The 16,802-nt window shown below is 45.4% G+C and overlaps 2 protein-coding genes across 4 annotated transcripts in view; one reads left to right on the top strand and one right to left on the bottom strand.

The window, feature by feature from the left end:
• The window catches only part of CDCA7L (cell division cycle associated 7 like), a 52,175-nt gene extending 43,358 nt beyond the window's left edge, over nt 1-8,817 (top strand). For all 3 annotated transcript variants that reach the window (XM_055420564.2, XM_088833655.1, XM_055420563.2), the window contains 7 exons: nt 2,368-2,742; nt 4,049-4,120; nt 4,228-4,389; nt 5,028-5,153; nt 6,065-6,214; nt 6,924-7,060; nt 7,476-8,817. In XM_055420564.2, coding sequence (XP_055276539.2) covers nt 2,368-2,742; nt 4,049-4,120; nt 4,228-4,389; nt 5,028-5,153; nt 6,065-6,214; nt 6,924-7,060; nt 7,476-7,506 — 1,053 coding nt within the window. In that variant the 3' untranslated portion in view covers nt 7,507-8,817. The remainder of the gene's footprint in view (nt 1-2,367; nt 2,743-4,048; nt 4,121-4,227; nt 4,390-5,027; nt 5,154-6,064; nt 6,215-6,923; nt 7,061-7,475) is intronic.
• DNAH11 (dynein axonemal heavy chain 11) overlaps nt 8,482-16,802 on the bottom strand; it is a 390,076-nt gene continuing 381,755 nt past the window's right edge. Inside the window, exons 80-82 of the mRNA XM_088833659.1 lie at nt 10,259-10,371; nt 9,640-9,780; nt 8,482-8,729 (exon numbers count right to left, since the gene is read on the bottom strand). Coding sequence (XP_088689785.1) covers nt 8,482-8,729; nt 9,640-9,780; nt 10,259-10,371 — 502 coding nt within the window. The remainder of the gene's footprint in view (nt 8,730-9,639; nt 9,781-10,258; nt 10,372-16,802) is intronic.

The raw sequence follows: 16,802 nt of genomic DNA, 5'->3' as shown, positions 1-16,802 counted from the left end.
CTATGTTCAGGCCAGTCTGCTGCCAACCAGAATTTGAATGTCAGGGTAGTTTTGAAGAACAGCCTTTGGATTTTTAAGGCATAAGAGTGTTATCTCCTTACTGAAAAGTAGCATACATTTAGCTCAGAAAATCAACACACTGCTTCCTTCTGTGGTATCAGGGTCAAGGAGAGGGAGGTTAAGGCTTGTCCTGTTAAGGAGTTCCCAGGGAACCACTCCTGCGTGGAGCCTGTGCAAGTGGTCAAACATGCTATAATCAATAGGGTGGTTTTGTCCTTTGTCTTTTCCCGGGGCGGGGCTGTATGGCCTGAAAGCCCTAATGGTAGGCTGCTTGCTTGATGGTGGTTTTTTTCTGTGAATAGCAACACAGAGTGGTGCCAGCCTGTAGGCCCCAGCCCCCTGCCCCGTGGCTTTCTTTACAGAAGTTGTGTGTGTTCTGGCCAGCAAGTCTGGAGTTCCTTGCCAGTAAGACACTGAGGTCCTTCCAAGTCTTAATCGTCTACTCTCAGTGACGTGTTTATCTTCTGGTCTTTAGCTGAGTAATGTTGGGTGTTCAAAGAAGTTGTTTCCAGCATGGGAAAGCAAATGACCCCCAAAGTCCATTTTTCCTCTCCCCCCTCTCCAGAATCTATACATATGGGGAATGAATTGTGACAGTTTATGTTGATTCATAGCTCAGGACAGGTCCACCTGCATATTTTAAAATTCAGTGAGAAAACAAGCACTGTTGCCTCCCTGCCCAGCCTCCTTCCCCCCTGGTAAGGAGTGGTGAGACCACCTTTTTGATGAGACCACCTTTTGAGGATATGACTCTGCATTGGTGTCTAGGGGTCAGCTGGCCACACATGACCCCTCCACAGCTGTGGCGTCGGCCCTCAGGCCTGAGTCTTGGCTGGAGTTCAGTGTGCTCTGTCCCTGCTTCGTTTCTTTGTCGTAACCCGCTCCATATCCTTGGTAGAGAGGTGGACGTGGGTTCAGTGACGATTACGATAAATGAGTAAAGCCAGCTGGGGAGACACTTGTGTGAAGTTGTCCAACAGTGTCTTCATCCAGCTCACCATCCTCAGCTCCACAGATGCTAGTGTGGAAACTGCAGGATGTTAAACAGGTCAGTGTAATCTTAAGTCTGCTTGGTTTGTTGTGCGTTTGCATCACCACGGTTTGGATGTCATCTCTTTTTCCCCCTCCTGTGACCTTATCCTTTAACTTGAGTTCAGCTGGAATGTGGAGTGGGGTTGGGCACTGAGGAGGAAGCAGAGTCACGTGCTGAATCCCGGGCCTCCCCCTGGTGCTTTTCTCAAGTACTCACAACAGGAACCCCTGACAGAGGTTCCCCAAGCTACACTGTCCAGCCTGTGTTCAAGGAAGGATGCTCAGGCCATGACCTGGGTCTTAATATTGAAACCCATCTCTGCTGTCATTGAGTCTTTTGCATCTGAGATGTCACCTTGCTTTCCATTCTTACTGTGTTTTCCCGTGTAAAACCAAGTTATGTTTCAATACTGGAGACCTACACTGAGTAGAGATTGAAATTGGGACTGCGAATTTGTTAAGCTGACTGGGTGGACGCCTGCAGCTGCCTGCCCTGCACAGCTGTCTGCCCGAGTGCACCCCCTGGCTCTGCAGGTTACAGAAAGGGGAGGGGCTGCCCTAGTAAGAGGACCCAGCGTGTCCTGGGGACAAGGTTCCCCCACTGCTCCCGATGGTGGATTATCTGCCTGCTCCTTGGTCACTTCGCTAAAATGAAGTCAGCTCTCCTATTTCTCTTTTTCATGAATCCTCTTGCAACTATTTAGGGCAGAATGATATTTTTGTTTTCACTTAGCACTCTTATTCTGTCTGAACACACCTGTTAGGTCATGCACACCCTGTTCTTTGACTGTTCCCACATTGCTGGTCTCCTAGATGTGCCCACTTGACGGGTCAGCACTTTGCTTCCAGCCTGATGCTCTGAAGAGAACACAGTCAGTGTGTATGTCTGGGCCACAGTGTGAAGTAGCCTGCTATTTGATTTTGTCTATCAACAAACTACTTACGCATTTAACTGAAGAGTTCAGAGGGAATGACCAAGAGGAAGGGGAAGCACTCAAGTGGAAAAGGAAAGACTTCACTTTCACTTTTCACTTTCATGCATTGGAGAAGGACATGGCAACCCACTCCAGTATTCTTGCCTAGAGAATCCCAGGGATAGAGGAGCCTGGTAGGCTGCCATCTGTGGGGTTGCACAGAGTTGGACAGGACTGAAGCGACTTAGCAGCAGCAGCAGCACTCAAGTGTCCACTGTTTTCCTAAAATAGAGTGGTTTTAAGTGTGTGTCTTTGTGAAGGCTTGTCATAGACACTTTGTTCTTTCTCTCATTTTCATTAGCTTGTGGAATCAGATTTGAGTGACGACGGTAAAGCATCTTTCATGAGTGGGGAAGAAGATGATGATGAAGAAAAGGTGACACCTCGAAGAAGCAGGCCTAGAAGAAGCAGTATTGGTCTTCGAGTAGCCTTTCAGTTCCCCTCCAAGAAACTGGCAAAAAAAGCTCATAAGGACAGTTCTTCAGAGCCCCTGTTTTCTGGGTCATGTTTACAGGACAATAAAAAAGCGATTCTTGGAAGGAAGACCAGCTGCAGGCAGGAGAAGGAAAGGGAAGACTCTGCCTCTGAGTCTGAGGACAACTCCCAGGATGAGGGCCAGGAGAGCTCGGATGCTCTGCTGAAGAGGACCATGAACATCAAGGAGAACAAAGCCATGGTTAGTCTGTGCGTCCTGGCCGCCGCCGCTGGGCTCCTGGGGCCGCACTCCCCACAGCTGCCGCTGCTTCTGTCAGGAAGCCTACTCTGGGTTTTGTGGGTTCTTCCTCTTTTCCTGGACTTGCAGCGGTCACTGCCTGATTAGCTCTGGTTTGGGAAGAGACTCCCAGGACCTTCCATGGTGCCCTGGACTCACACCAGTTACTGTTGATCAAATTATGTTGCAAATGTACAGTGGTTTAGAGACAAAAAGGCCTGTTCCCAGCAAAAGGGAGCAACATGTAAATAGGGGTGTCGTGAAGCCCACAAAACAGTTACTCGTGTTAGGCAGGCAGCTTTCAGCCTAGTTGTTGCAGTTTGGAGATATCAGGGGAGGAATGAAAGGGGTCTAGGTATTAAAACACCCATGGAGTTCTGAATCACTTTATAAATTCATGGAACAAGGTGAAATCTTTATGTGTATTCAGTTTTCCTATATATGGTCAGTAGTTTGCTTCATAATTTTCATATATGCAGAATTTAAAAAATAATTCTACAAAACACTTTTAGTAATTTGGTATACTTTTTATTTTCTTTTAAAAAAGCATAATATAATGATGCTGTATATGCAGTCTTACAATATGTCTAAAAAATTACCTAAGGAAATGCAAATTTTAATATAAATTTTACTTTTGGGTGAAGTTTATCTAGAGACATAGTAGTCTTTAGCTAAGGCAAAGTTTTAGGATTGTATCTCTCTGCATCTTTAAAATGAGAACTATGTTCTTCGTGATTTTGTTAGTGACACCCATACATCTGTTTGATTGGCACTTAATGCCTGTCGTTTTGATATTTTTAGGAATATTTTCATAAATTATTTTCATTGATGAGAAATTAACCAGCTTGAAGAATCAGTGTTTTGGAGCTCTCAGTAACTGTCAGAATGGTCTAATTGGGCATTTTCTGTTTTGAACATGATGAAACTTGATTTGGTTGGGCAAAGTGGTAGGTTCCACGGTCACACTGCGAATTAATGGCTCAATTCTGATTCTAACCTTATGCTCCAGGCCTTGATCCTTCCAGGACAGTTTTCATTGTGTCTGGTCCTTACATATAAGGAATAGACATAGATTTTATTCCTCTGATAATTTCAGCATCTCACGCTGGAGATAAAAATCATTCCACATGAGGTTAAAAAGATAATGACTCTTCAGATCTTATGTAAACTACTCAGGTTTTTCATGGCTACAAACTCCAAGACTTGTGATAACCTGTTAGCTGAAGTAGACTTAGTAATATTTATGCAAGACTATTTTTTCTGAATTCAGCTTGCTCAGTTATTGGCGGAATTGAACTCAATGCCTGATTTCTTCCCGGTCCGAACCCCGAACTCAGCTTCTGTAAGTAGAACTCTTTGTATGTACTGTCTCCAGTATACACACATATACACTCCATGGCCAGATGGCCTTCATTCTGGAAAGCAGCCAGTTGCATGCTCTCCTTGCAGAAGAAGAAGACAGCGAGGCGGGCCTTCTCAGAGGGACAGGTCACGCGGCGGACCAACCCGGCCAGGAGCGCGCGGCCCCCGGAGAAGTTCGCCCTAGAAAACTTCACTGTGTCAGCCGCCAAGTTCGCAGAAGAGTTTTACAGTTTAAGAAGAAGGAAAACAGTGAGTGGGGTGTTTTATGGCTATAACGAACCAATGCTTCTTTGCTAAGCCAGTGGTCTTCATGCGCGAGCGTTCATCACGGTCTTCTGGGGCTTGGTGACCCGGTAGGTCTGCGGGAGCTGAGACGGCCGAGCTCCCAGATGCTCTAAGCCATTAAGGCTGTCCTGTGCCTAAACTGAGCAGCTCAGTGGTTAGGACCCCAGGTTCATCTCCAGTGGAGGTTATAACAGCTCTGGGTGGCTTCAAGGTTTTGCTTTTGGGAACATACAGGATGACTCCCAGTCTTTCTGTATTAGGAATGGGGGATTTTGAGAGTTTTCTGTCTGGAAAAAGAAACTCTGGACCCTATTTGTGGCTGTTCAGTGTGGGTCAGTCCTCAGAGTTTATAGCTGGTGACCATCCATAGGGCAGGGACCCTGAGTTTCTGATTGGTCATTCTGTGTCACCTTGCCATCCAGGAAGCTGGACACTAAGGATAGGAGCTCAGTGACTGACTAAATACACGAATGATTTCAGGGAGATAAAAGAGGGACCGCGTTAATGGTCCTAGAGCTCTGAGGAGTTTAAAACTTTATTACTATTTTTTTTTAACCACTCAGAGCATCTGACGTCCAGTTCTGCTTTGGCTCTTCCTGCAGGGGAAATGCCAGGGGCACCGCCGACGTCGCTGTGTGTCCTCTTTTCGGCCAGTAGAGGACATCACGGAAGAGGACTTGGAGAATGTGGCCATCACTGTCCGGGATAAAATCTACGATAAAGTTCTGGTAAAGTAATCTAACAGCTGACTCACATCGCTGTGACTCTACGGGGACTCCCAGCACAGGCATCTGAACTGCCTGCTTGTAAACTGTCTGGGCTTAGACCCTTGTGCCATCTGTCCCCAGGGCTCGGAGGTGGGCTCTGAACTGGAGCAGCTGTAACTGGGCAAGGGGAGACGGCTTAGTGTAGTAATTCTCGTCAGGAGAGAGGTCTCTCTGGAGGGTAGCAAGCAGGGGTATAGTCTGGAAAATCACATTTGTCATTGTTGTATTTTAAGTAGATAGTTTTTATGTTTTAAACATTGAAAAAAATAATGCTTTTATAACCAATAGAAATATATTTACACTGTATTAATATATTTGCCATATAGTAATATATTGAAATATTGGAAATATATGTATAACATACATATTTATATAACCAATAGAAGCTGGAGTTTGACAGAATATCATCTGTAGGTAGGAAATGTTTTAAATGTTTGTTAAATGGTGATGAAGAGGATGGCTTGTGGTATTTTGCATCATTTTTAGATAATAGGAGTGTCTTAAACAGTATTAGAAGGTTTTAAATGTAATTGCCAACATTTTAAAACCAGGAGGTCTTACCCTGAGTGGAACCAGATTGCTGGGAGCTGGGCTGGAGCCGTGTGATGCTCCAGGGGTTCGCCATCATCACTCAGTCACCCCATGATTTCTGCCCACCTGATCATTTCGTTTCTCCCAGGCTCCCTACTTGGGCTGTCCTCAGGATTCTCTGGCCCCAGAGCTGAGTGCTCACAGCCTACCAGAGGGCACCAGGGTTTGGACCAGAGACACAGCCATGCTCGATTCTAGAGTAAAGGCAGGGCAGCTTCATGCATTTGGCCCTGGGCAACCCCTCCGAACCCCCTGCTCACCACTCACTGCCTCCCCCGCAGGGTAACACTTGCCACCAGTGCCGGCAGAAGACCATCGACACCAAGACAGTGTGTCGGAACCAGAGCTGTGGTGGCGTGCGAGGGCAGTTCTGCGGGCCGTGCCTGCGGAATCGCTACGGGGAGGACGTGAGGTCGGCGCTGCTGGACCCGGTAGGGACTGTGTGTGCCTTCGTCCTGAGTCATGTTGTGAAGGGAGCGAGCTGAGGCCAGGGCTCTGGGGCCCTTTCTCAGGGACCTGTAGCCCCCTTACCACTCTCCTCTCCTCCTGCCTCTTGAGACTGGCAGAAATGCAAGAGAGACTTTCCTTCTAGAAAGAACAGGCTGACCAACACACAGAACAGTAAAAGAGTTGTTTGATTTTCCGGGGGCAGGGGTATCACCCTGTAGGGTACTGTGTGCCCCACACAGCTCTAAGATTTCATGTCAGTGCAGTTTCCTTATATTGTTACTCTTTTAACCTTGTGAGGTAGGTAAATAACACCTCCCACAGCTTGGGTCCCTCTGTAAAATAATACAATACATAGTACGCTGGTTAGTGTGTGTGCCCTTGAACCTGGGCACCTGGCTGCAGAGTCTGTGCTGATAACTACTGCACTGCCGGACCAGGGGTAAGTAGAACGTCCCCAGTTTGCAGCTGAACGTGAACTGCAGCTCTGCATAAGTGAGCTGAGAAAGCCTGTGCTCTGAAAAGCAGGGCTGACTTCCCAGGCATGTGATCTGGAGTGGTCCACCTTTCTGGGCCTTTTTGAAACAGGCAAGAGGAAGGAGACTAGCACATGTCACAGGGTGAAGGATTAGCTGACTGGGGATGAGGCCCAGCAAGCCAGACTTGGTCATCGTGGCCGCTCTGCTCCTCCAGGACTGGGTGTGCCCTCCCTGCCGGGGCATTTGCAACTGCAGTTACTGCCGGAAGCGCGACGGCCGCTGTGCCACAGGCATCCTCATTCACCTGGCCAAGTTTTACGGTTATAACAACGTGAAGGAATACCTGGAGAGGTAAGCCTCGCAAATCAGAATGGAGGGTGCGATTCCTGGGAGCAGGAGAGGGGAAGACTGTCTAGGTGGGCCCTGGGGTGCCTCGTCTCAGCCTGACTCTTAGAAGCCACCTCGAGTGCTGGCTGTGCTGGATCTGTGTGTGGGGGGAATGTCACAAACAGTAATAGAGCCTACAAGGCAGGCAGGGAAAGCTGTGAGGGACAGAGAGCTCTTCTCACACAGAGGGGAGGCTTGGGTGCTGTGCGCTGGGATGAGGAGACTGGGTTTAGGGATCTGGGGATGAGGTGAGCCTCCCTGCAGTGACCGGAGTGAAGACTGACTGACCTTGTGTCGGGGGAGCAGTCTGGGCATGTGCCCTGGGGGATGCTGCAGTGTGTCTGCCTCCGTGCCCCTGATGCTTCCTGTTTCTTCTCAGCTTACAAAAGCAGCTGGTGGAAGACAATTAAGAACCAGCCGGCTCACCGTGGAGCACTCCAACAAGACGTGCCATTTGTGCCTGATTTCTTTTTATACAGAAATTCTTTGTAGAGCTAAATGCTATTTTTTTTTAAAAGATTGTTTTTATATGCTTCAAAAGATTTCTCAGGAAGATGAGAAAGGAATCTGTATACATAATATACACAGGCCTATTTGTATGTTGAGTGATTAAAAGTATCTGCAGATGATTAAAAACCACAGTTTAAAGGAGTGAAGTTCCAGGTAAGTCCTGGAGGAAATAGCATCGCAGCTCTTTATCTCCCAGATAGCAACTGGAGGCCAGGTCGTTACAGGGGTTACACCCCATTTAGTTTATCATGAGTGACCACAGTTCAAACCCCATAGTTTAAGCTGCTCTGGGTTGTTGGACGTTTATATTGAAGAATGCTCCTCTAAATTACAAAGTGCAATTAATCATGGAACTAGAGTTTTATTTTTGTTAAAACTTGAACCAAAAGTAGACTGTCACATTACTGACACTGGAGGCCTTGGAGGGCGGCTGCCTGGGGCCCGTGGCGTCTATATTTTAAAAAATTATATAAAGGCAAATTTAATTTAGAGATTTTTGTTTAATATCTATAAAAACTACAGTCCCATGTAGGGACCAGGAGACTTCCAGCTATATTGCTTTTTGAGTTACAGCGGAATTTTGATGAAAACGTGAGCTATACTAATTTTGTGTTGCAGGACCGGGGAGGCGTACAGGGGAAATGGACGTATTTTCAATAGGTTTCCCTTATCTTTCTACATTTGCTTCTTTTTGTCCCCCTTCTCTACAAGGATGGTGTTTAAAAAAATTAATGCACATTTTCTCAAAAGTTACATAAGCCAGAATATGTTATGCCTCCCAGTAGGATAAATTACCACGCCAGGGAGCGCGTGGAGCAAGGACAGGTGCTCGCTGTGTTCCAGCCAAGCCAGGGGGAAACAGGGCGAGGGCTGCGTTAGGCCTCCAGCAGCAGAGCCACGCCTGCCAGGACCCACTTGGCCGTCTTGTCTTTGCTCTTTAGCCTGAAGGTCCAGACGTAGTGGGGGCCTCTCCTTTTGGTTTTGTACACAGGGCACTCGTAGGTGTGTTTGGTTTCCTGTCTGTCCACTGGTATGGCTTTTGCAAAGATGACTGGCATTGTGGACCTTAGCTCCTTGAGGCGGGCATCCGCGATGGTTCCTGACTGGCTGTCCCATCTGGCTCCTGCAGGAGAGACATGGGTTACAGCTGCACCCGTTGGTACCACTTCTCTACCTGTTGCAGGCAATAAATGTTCTGGTTTTGTTACTTTGCTGCGTGTCAGTGGCTTCCTTGCCAAGATGGGAGGGAGGTTCATTACCTGCTGACTGGGAGCCACACAGCCGCTGTAAGCATAGATTTGTTGTTGCCGTGTCTGACTCTTTGAAGCCCACTAGGCTCCTCGGTCCATGGAATTCTCCAGGCAAGAATCCTGGAGGGGACTGCCATTTCCTACTCAAAAGCATGCACTCATGCTCCCGTGCTAACCCCTGAACTTAAAAAAAAACTAAATCATTTGAATTCAAAAGGTTTGTAAAACTTACATGAAAACAGGTTCTGTGAGAATCCAGAACCAATAAAGCAAGTTAGTTTGTCCTTCCTTTTAAACAATGGTGAATCTGCATGCTTGTTCCCTTCCCACTGCACCTTCTTCTCTTAGTTCAAGTTTGGATCACCTGTTTAAATGTCTATAAAGTGACAAAGGAGCATCTTGGCAGAGACTTGGAAATACTTTCTCCAAGAGCCTTTCAGGAGAAGAGGAAATGTTTATAAGATAAGGTGAATGCATGGGTGCATGGAAAATGTTCCTTAGTGTAAGTCTGTAAGCAGTCGCAATGCTTACCTTCAGATTTGGCTCCCACCGGACACATAGCCTACCATTTAAATTATCTGGAAGCCAGAAGTGAGGTCAATAAGCACTAGTGTGAGTGAGAAATGGAGTAGTGTCATGTGTTAGCTGCTCAGTCGTGTCTGACTACGACCCCCTGGGCTGTAGCCCGCCAGGCTTAATAAGCAAAGGACAAATACCAACTTGAACCCAAGTGAGAAAGGTTCTAAGTGTGGTAACCCTGCATGTGCTCCTGGGGCATCTTACCTTCCATGAGGAGCCCGTGGAGGTAAGCGCCTTCCCTGGGGGGATGCCCGTAGTCCTCCTTTGTCTTTTTGGTAATGTCAACAGTCAGGCACATTTTGTCCAGTGGCCACTCGTTCTTTCGAGCCGTGGTCTGCATGATCGCTTTTGGAGGAGGAAGGACAGGTGTGAGCAAGAGGAAGTCATGTACATAAGATTCCCTGGAGCCACCAGTGAGCCGAGCGTCCACCCAAAGCGAGCTCGTCCCACGGGGTGTTTGGGCATTATCCGCCTGGCTGCACTAGAGCAGGGGTGGGAACGAAGGCCAGCAGGACCATCTCCCTGCTTTTGTGGATGGCGCTTTAGTGGAATAGCCATGCCCAAGTGCCGCTGCCTGGTTGGTTTGCTTTTGCACTAACTACCGTGGCCGAGCACAGCCGCGAGAGACTGTGGGCCCTGATGGAGAACGTGTCCTGGGTGACCCACACACCACCCACCTGGCTGCTCCCGTCCTGCCTTGGCGGTGGCCACTGCGTGAGGACAGGTCACCAGAGCAGGGGAACAGCTCCAGGGACACGAGGCTGGGGTTCTGCTTGGGGCATGGCTCCGTCAGCATCAGGGGCTGCCCTACCCCAGCTCTTACCTGTTAAGAAGGACTGAGGGTTGAAGAAGCCAGAAAGCCACACCACAGCCGGAAGGGCGAGATCTTGTGTCCAGGTGTCCAGTTCGCGGCATCGCAGGAGGAGGTCGTTAAACCTGGAGAATAGAAGGTAAAGAAACAAACGTGCTTTCAGTACTAAAACTTTCCAGTAAGATTAGATTCTGGGGATGAGGGGGTGCTAGGGTTTCTATTTATTCAACCACTGTTTCACTTAGATCCTCCAAGTGTGACCCCCCAGTGACATGTGGTGACTCTACATGGGTAACTGTATATGATCTAGGCTGACGGGGTGCACAGGGAAGCATCCATGTGTGTCTAAGGATGGGTAGGGGAAGGCTCTGATGACTGTTGTGCAACCAGAGTTCCCAGGAACAGCAAGGGCAGTAGAACATGTGATAGCAGCCTCCGCAAAAGCAGTAATTACCTGAAAGTGGGGAAGGAAAAGTTACCAAGGGGACCAACCACCTTCCATCCATCGTGAGCCTGTAGTTTGAGAAACTGCTATGTTCACAACAGGTCCTCTTATTCCATCAGCACAACAGTTACCCGAGGTAGGAAGCATCTAAAACATCTCTGTGAGGAAGCCAGCTCACAGAGGCTAAGGAAAAATGAACTTCCATAAAATTAGGAGACACCTTGATAGGTCTAGGTTTTAAAGGGCTGCTGAAAACAGCAGGGAGATGGAGCACAGAGCAGAAAGCCCAGCGTTAAATGCCTGTGGGGCAGTTCTCTAGGGTGAGGCCTCTCCCAGCCAGCATGGCCGTGTCCCGGGGCCTGGTTGGGCTCACGGTTGCAAACGCAGCAGGCTGAGTGAGGACCTCATGCCCACAGACCACCACCTGGAAGAAAGGTTAAATGTTCACACTCGAACTTGGCTCACAAAATTCCTACCAGCTTCAAACTTGGCTCTGGGCCCTGCCCCATATTAAATTCTTCCAAATAGCTGGTTTAGGGAAAACATAGATCCCACAAAGAAGAAAGGCAAGGAACAAGAAAAGCAAAGATAGAAAAAAACCAAACTATCTTGAGATGTGAAAGAGGATAAACACTGCAGGAACCAGTTTTTCTCATGAAGTGCATATGTAATGAGAATATGAGTTAAAACTGGTAAGGTAAGAAAAGTGAGGAAATTAAGTTGAAAAAAATCTCAAAAAGACAGTTATAGAAATGAAAGCAAAAAGTTGAACAGCATAAAGCAGAATAATAAGGAGAGCAAAATGAAATAGAAATGAATTAGAGTTGGAGTGAAAATAAGATGAATGATGAAACATATTTGCTAATACAATTCTAGAAAATTTGAGTTTTCCTAAGTTATAAATCCGATGCTGTAAAGAGTAATATTGCATAGGAACCTGGAATGTTAGGTCCATGAATCAAGGCAAATTAGAAGTGGTCAAACAGGAGATGACAAGGGTGAACGTAGACATTCTAGGAATCAGTGAACTAAAATGGACTGGAATGGGTGAATTTAACTCAGATGACCATTATATCTACTACTGTGGGCAGGAATCCCTTAGAAGAAATGGAGTAGCCATCATGGTCAACAAAAGAGTTTGAAATGCAGTACTTGGATGCAATCTTAAAAACGACAGAATAATTTCTGTTCGTTTCCAAGGCAAATCATTTAATATTACAGTAATCCAAGCCTATGCTCCAACCAGTAATGCTGAAGAAGCCGAAGTTGAACGGTTCTATGAAGACGTACAAGACCTTTTAGAACTAACGCCCCCAAAAAATGTCCTTTTCATTATAGGGGACTGGAATGCAAAAGTAGGAAGTCAAGAAACACCTGGAGTAACAGGCAAATTTGGCCTTGGAGCACGAAATGAAGCAGGGCAAAGGCTAATAGAGTTTTGCCAAGAGAACGCACTGGTCACAGCAAACACCCTCTTCCAACAACACAAGAGAAGACTCTACACATGGACGTCACCAGATGGTCACCACCGAAATCAGATTGATTCTATTCTTTGCAGTCAAAGATGGAGAAGCTCTATACAGTTAGCAAAAACAAGACCAGGAGCTGACTATGGCTCAGATCATGAACTCCTTATTGCCAAATTCAGACTTAAATTGAAGAAAGTAGGGAAAACAACTAGACCACTCAGATATGACCTAAATCAAATCCCTTATGATTATACAGTGGAAGTGGGAAATAGATTTAAGGGACTAGATCTGATAGATAGAGTGCCTGATGAACTCTGGACGGAGATTCATGACACTGTACAGAGACAGGGACCTAGACCATCCCCTTGGAAAAGAAATGCAAAAAAGTGAAATGGCTGTCTGAGGAGGCCTTACAAATAGCTGTGAAAAGAAGAGAAGTGAAAGGCAAAGGAGAAAAGGAAAGATATAAGCATCTGAATGCAGAGTCCCAAAGAATAGCAAGGAGAGAAAAGAAAGCCTTCCTCAGCGATCAATGCAAAGAAATTGAGGAAAACAACAGAATAGGAAAAACAAGAGATCTCTTCAAGAAAATTAGAGATTCCAAGGGAACTTTTCATGCAAAGATGGGCTTGATAAAGGACAGAAATGGTATGGACCTAACAGAAGCAGAAGATATTAAGAGGAGGTGGCAAGAATACACAGAAGAACTGTACAAAAAAGATCTTCACGACCAAGATAATCACGATGGCAAGAACACTCACCTGGAGCCAGACATCTTGGAATGTGAAGTCAAGTGGGCCTTAGAGAGCATCACTACGAACAAAGCTAGTGGAGGTGATGGAATTCTAATTGAGCTATTTCAAATCCTGAAAGATGATGCTGTGAAAGTGCTGCACTCAATATGCCAGCAAATTTGGAAACCTCAGCAGTGGCCATAGGACTGGAAAAGGTCAGTTTTCATTCCAATCCCAAAGAAAGACAATGCCAAAGAATGCTCAGACTATACCGCACAGTTGCACTCATCTCACACGCCAGTAAAGTCATGCTCAAAATTCTCCAAGCCAGGCTTCAGTAATATGTGAATGGTGAACTTCCAGATGTTCGAGCAGGTTTTAGAAAAGGCAGAGGCACCAGAGATCAAATTGCCAACATCTGCTGGATCATGGAGAAAGCAAGAGAGTTCTAGAAAAACATCTATTTCTGCTTTATTGACTATGCCAAAGCCTTTGACTATGTGGATCACAATAAACTCTGGAAAATTCTGAAAGAGATGGGAGTACCAGACGACCTGACCTGCCTCTTGAGAAACCTGTATGAGGGTCAGGAAGCAACAGTTAGAACTGGACATGGAACAACAGACTGGTTCCAGATAGGAAAAGGAGTATGTCAAGGCTGTATATTGTCACTCAAGGCTGTTTATTGTCACGCTGCTTATTTAACTTATATGCAGAGTACATCATGAGGAACGCTGGGCTGGAAGAAGCACAAGCTGGAATCAAGATTGCCGGGAGAAATATCAATAACCTCAGATATGCAGATGACACCACCCTTATGGCAGAAAGTGAAGAGGAACTCAAAAGCCTCTTGATGAAAGTGAAAGAGGAGAGTGAAAAGGTTGGCTTGAAGCTCAACATTCAGAAAACAAAGATCATGACATCTGGTCCCATCACTTCATGGGAAATAGATGGGGAAACAGTGGAAACAGTGTCAGACTTTATTTTTTTGGGCTCCAAAATCACTGCAGATGCTGATTGCAGCCATGAAATTAAAAGACGCTTACTCCTTGGAAGGAAAGTTATGACCAACCTAGATAGCATATTGAAAAGCAGAGACATTACTTTGCCAACAAAGGTCCGTCTAGTCAAGGCTATGGTTTTTCTAGTGGTCATGTATGGATTTGAGAGTTGGACTGTGAAGAAAGCTGATCGCTGAAGAATTGATGCTTTTGAACTGTGGTGTTGGAGAAGACTCTTGAGAGTCCCTTGGACTGCAAGGAGATCCAACCAGTCCATTCTAAAGGAGATCAATCCTGGGTGTTCATTGGAAGGACTGATGCTAAAGCTGAAACTCCAATACTTTGGCCACTTCATGCGACGAGTTGACTCACTGGAAAAGACTCTGATGCTGGGAGGGATTGCGGGTAGGAGGAGATGGGGATGACAGAGAATGAGATGGCTGGATGGCATCACCGACTCGATGGACATGAGTTTGAGTGAACTCCGGGAGTTGGTGATGGACAGAGAGACCTGGCGTGCTGTGATTCATGGGGTCACAGAGTCAGACACGATTGAGCAACTGAACTGAAGTTACAAATTTGAATCATCATAATCAGGAACATATGTTGTAAGGAAATGTGACACATAATACTTACTAAGATACAGACTGTGGAGATAGAGAATCCCCTGGAAAGCCAGGAAAAAACATGAAGTCTTTTTATAAAGGGAAAAAATGTTAGCTTCAGGCAGCATTTGATCATAGAATAGAATCACACCTATGAAGTCCTCTGACAACGAATGGGTTAAATTACTTTTATAATCAGCCAAACTGTAACTTGAGTCTAAACACAACTGAACCACCCACAAATCCAATCAACCAGAAGGAAGGGAACCCAAAAATCAAAAAAAAGAGGAGTCTTAAAAATGAAGACTTTTAATATGTATGTTTAAACTTTAGAAAACTACGTCAAGTACTTTTCCCTCCCAAATACGCAATGTGAAACCAAAAATTGATTTTGGACTGACTTTTTTAAAATATTTTTTTAATTCAGGAGAGAAACAGTAGACAAGAGAATAGGAGACAAAGATACAGTGATGATCATCCAAAAATGACAACCAACCAGAACACACAGAGACACACACAGACTGACAGAGGAGAGTCCAGGCAGGCGAAGATAAGGCACTATTTGAAGAAGGAAGGTGTAAGAAAACAGAGACAGATGACAAAGAGAAAAAACATGCCGCCAAGGTGGGTCGTCTGACGTATGTACACTACTATGTATGAGGGAGGCGGCTGGTGAGAGCCTCCTGTATAGCATGGTCGGGGGAGATCCAATCTGCAGGACATATGTTAACCTTAAAAATGCATTCCAATACATATTTGGTGCAGACAAATACTGTTTGATTCTACATATACTGGGTACCTAGAAGAGTCACATCCACAGTCAGTACACTGGTAGATGGTGGGGGGGATCGGGACTTAGAGTTTAATGGGGACAGGGTTTCAGTTTAGGAAGGTGACGAGTGACGGTGAGTTGCACAGCAAGGTGAATGTACTTAGTGCCACTGAAATGTCCTGTTAAATATGGTTGATACAGTACGTTTTATATCACATGACTTGCCACAATAATTTCTTCTTTCAAAAAAGCAGGTCTAAGAATTTTAGAGGGTGGAGAGAATTGTGGACTCAGATTTATAACAGCACACAGCGTCAAGCAGGATGCCTTTTTAAGAGACCACACCGAAACACATCAGTAAAAACGACAGAACAGTAAAACATGAAGAGTTAAGGAAAAAATCTTAAAAACTTCCCAGAGAGAGTAACTTAGCTGTGGAGGAATGACAAGTTATGAACAAACTCCCCAGCCACAGTGAGAGCCAGAAGACAATGCAGCTGTATAACACTGACATTTGGAGAGAGAATAATTGTTATCTAGAATTCTACTTCCAGGTAAACTATTCATCAAGAGTGAGAGTGTAGTAAAGAGAATTCAGACACGATACCATCTCCTCCCCGCCGCGCACCCTGAAAGCCTGCTTTGTACCTCATCCTTCAGCACAGTGAAGAGGGGACCCCTACTGCTGCTCTGCTGTCGTTTCAGTGATGAGGAATGGCATTTCTGCCTTCTGTGACTGAAGGTTGCAGAGAAAGTCTGACTGAAGTCGAGCTTATTCAGCAGCTCAGAGAACCTGTCTGTGATGATGGCAGGGGCTCTGGATATGCCCTTCATGGGGATGGGAACAAATAGGTGGCTGGGCTTTCCAGTTACTCATCTGACATTATTTTCAAACGTGTGTAGTAGCTGAATTATTCATCACAACTCTTTACAGGTGATGTGGGTAAGATATAATGTTATAAACTTCTAACATTTTTCTGAATGGTCTATATTCCAGACCACTGCAGTTTTACAACTGCATTTTCTCAAATATATGTCAAACTTAACCACAGGCCATTTTCTGCAGATGACTTTACTTTGTCAAAGTATCCTGAAAAGATCCCTAAGGGACAGTCTGTCAATCGCAAAAATAAGCCTTAAAGGTCTTTTTGTCTTAAAATTATAGAATTTCATGACAGAAGCTTGAATGGCTTTTCTGTATTTATCGTTTATAAATTACTTACCTATAAACCACTTCTATAAAAGAATTAAAATTTGGATGATCTCGGGATAAACATGTCTCAGTTGTCTGTAGAGATGTTAGTAGTAGTTCTTCCTACATCATAAGGATTAGGAGTGTTTATTTGAAAATTAAAGCACCAGAAAAAAGCAAAGAAATCGACACATGCTATTAAGTAAAAATAATTCCTGACCATAAGCAAAACAGAAATAAAATTGTGGTGGTTTAAAATAAAGTTTAACTATAATTCAAGACTGGAAGGAGGGTAAAATGGCAAAAGAAAAAAAAAGTATTGGTGTTACAGTGCGTTA

Source organism: Moschus berezovskii, chromosome 3, assembly GCF_049115385.1.
Source record: "Moschus berezovskii isolate FMDL1 chromosome 3, NW_MosBer_1.0, whole genome shotgun sequence".
In the NCBI taxonomy this organism is placed as follows: Eukaryota; Metazoa; Chordata; class Mammalia; order Artiodactyla; family Moschidae; genus Moschus; species Moschus berezovskii.
This window is presented reverse-complemented; position numbering and strand designations above follow the sequence as displayed.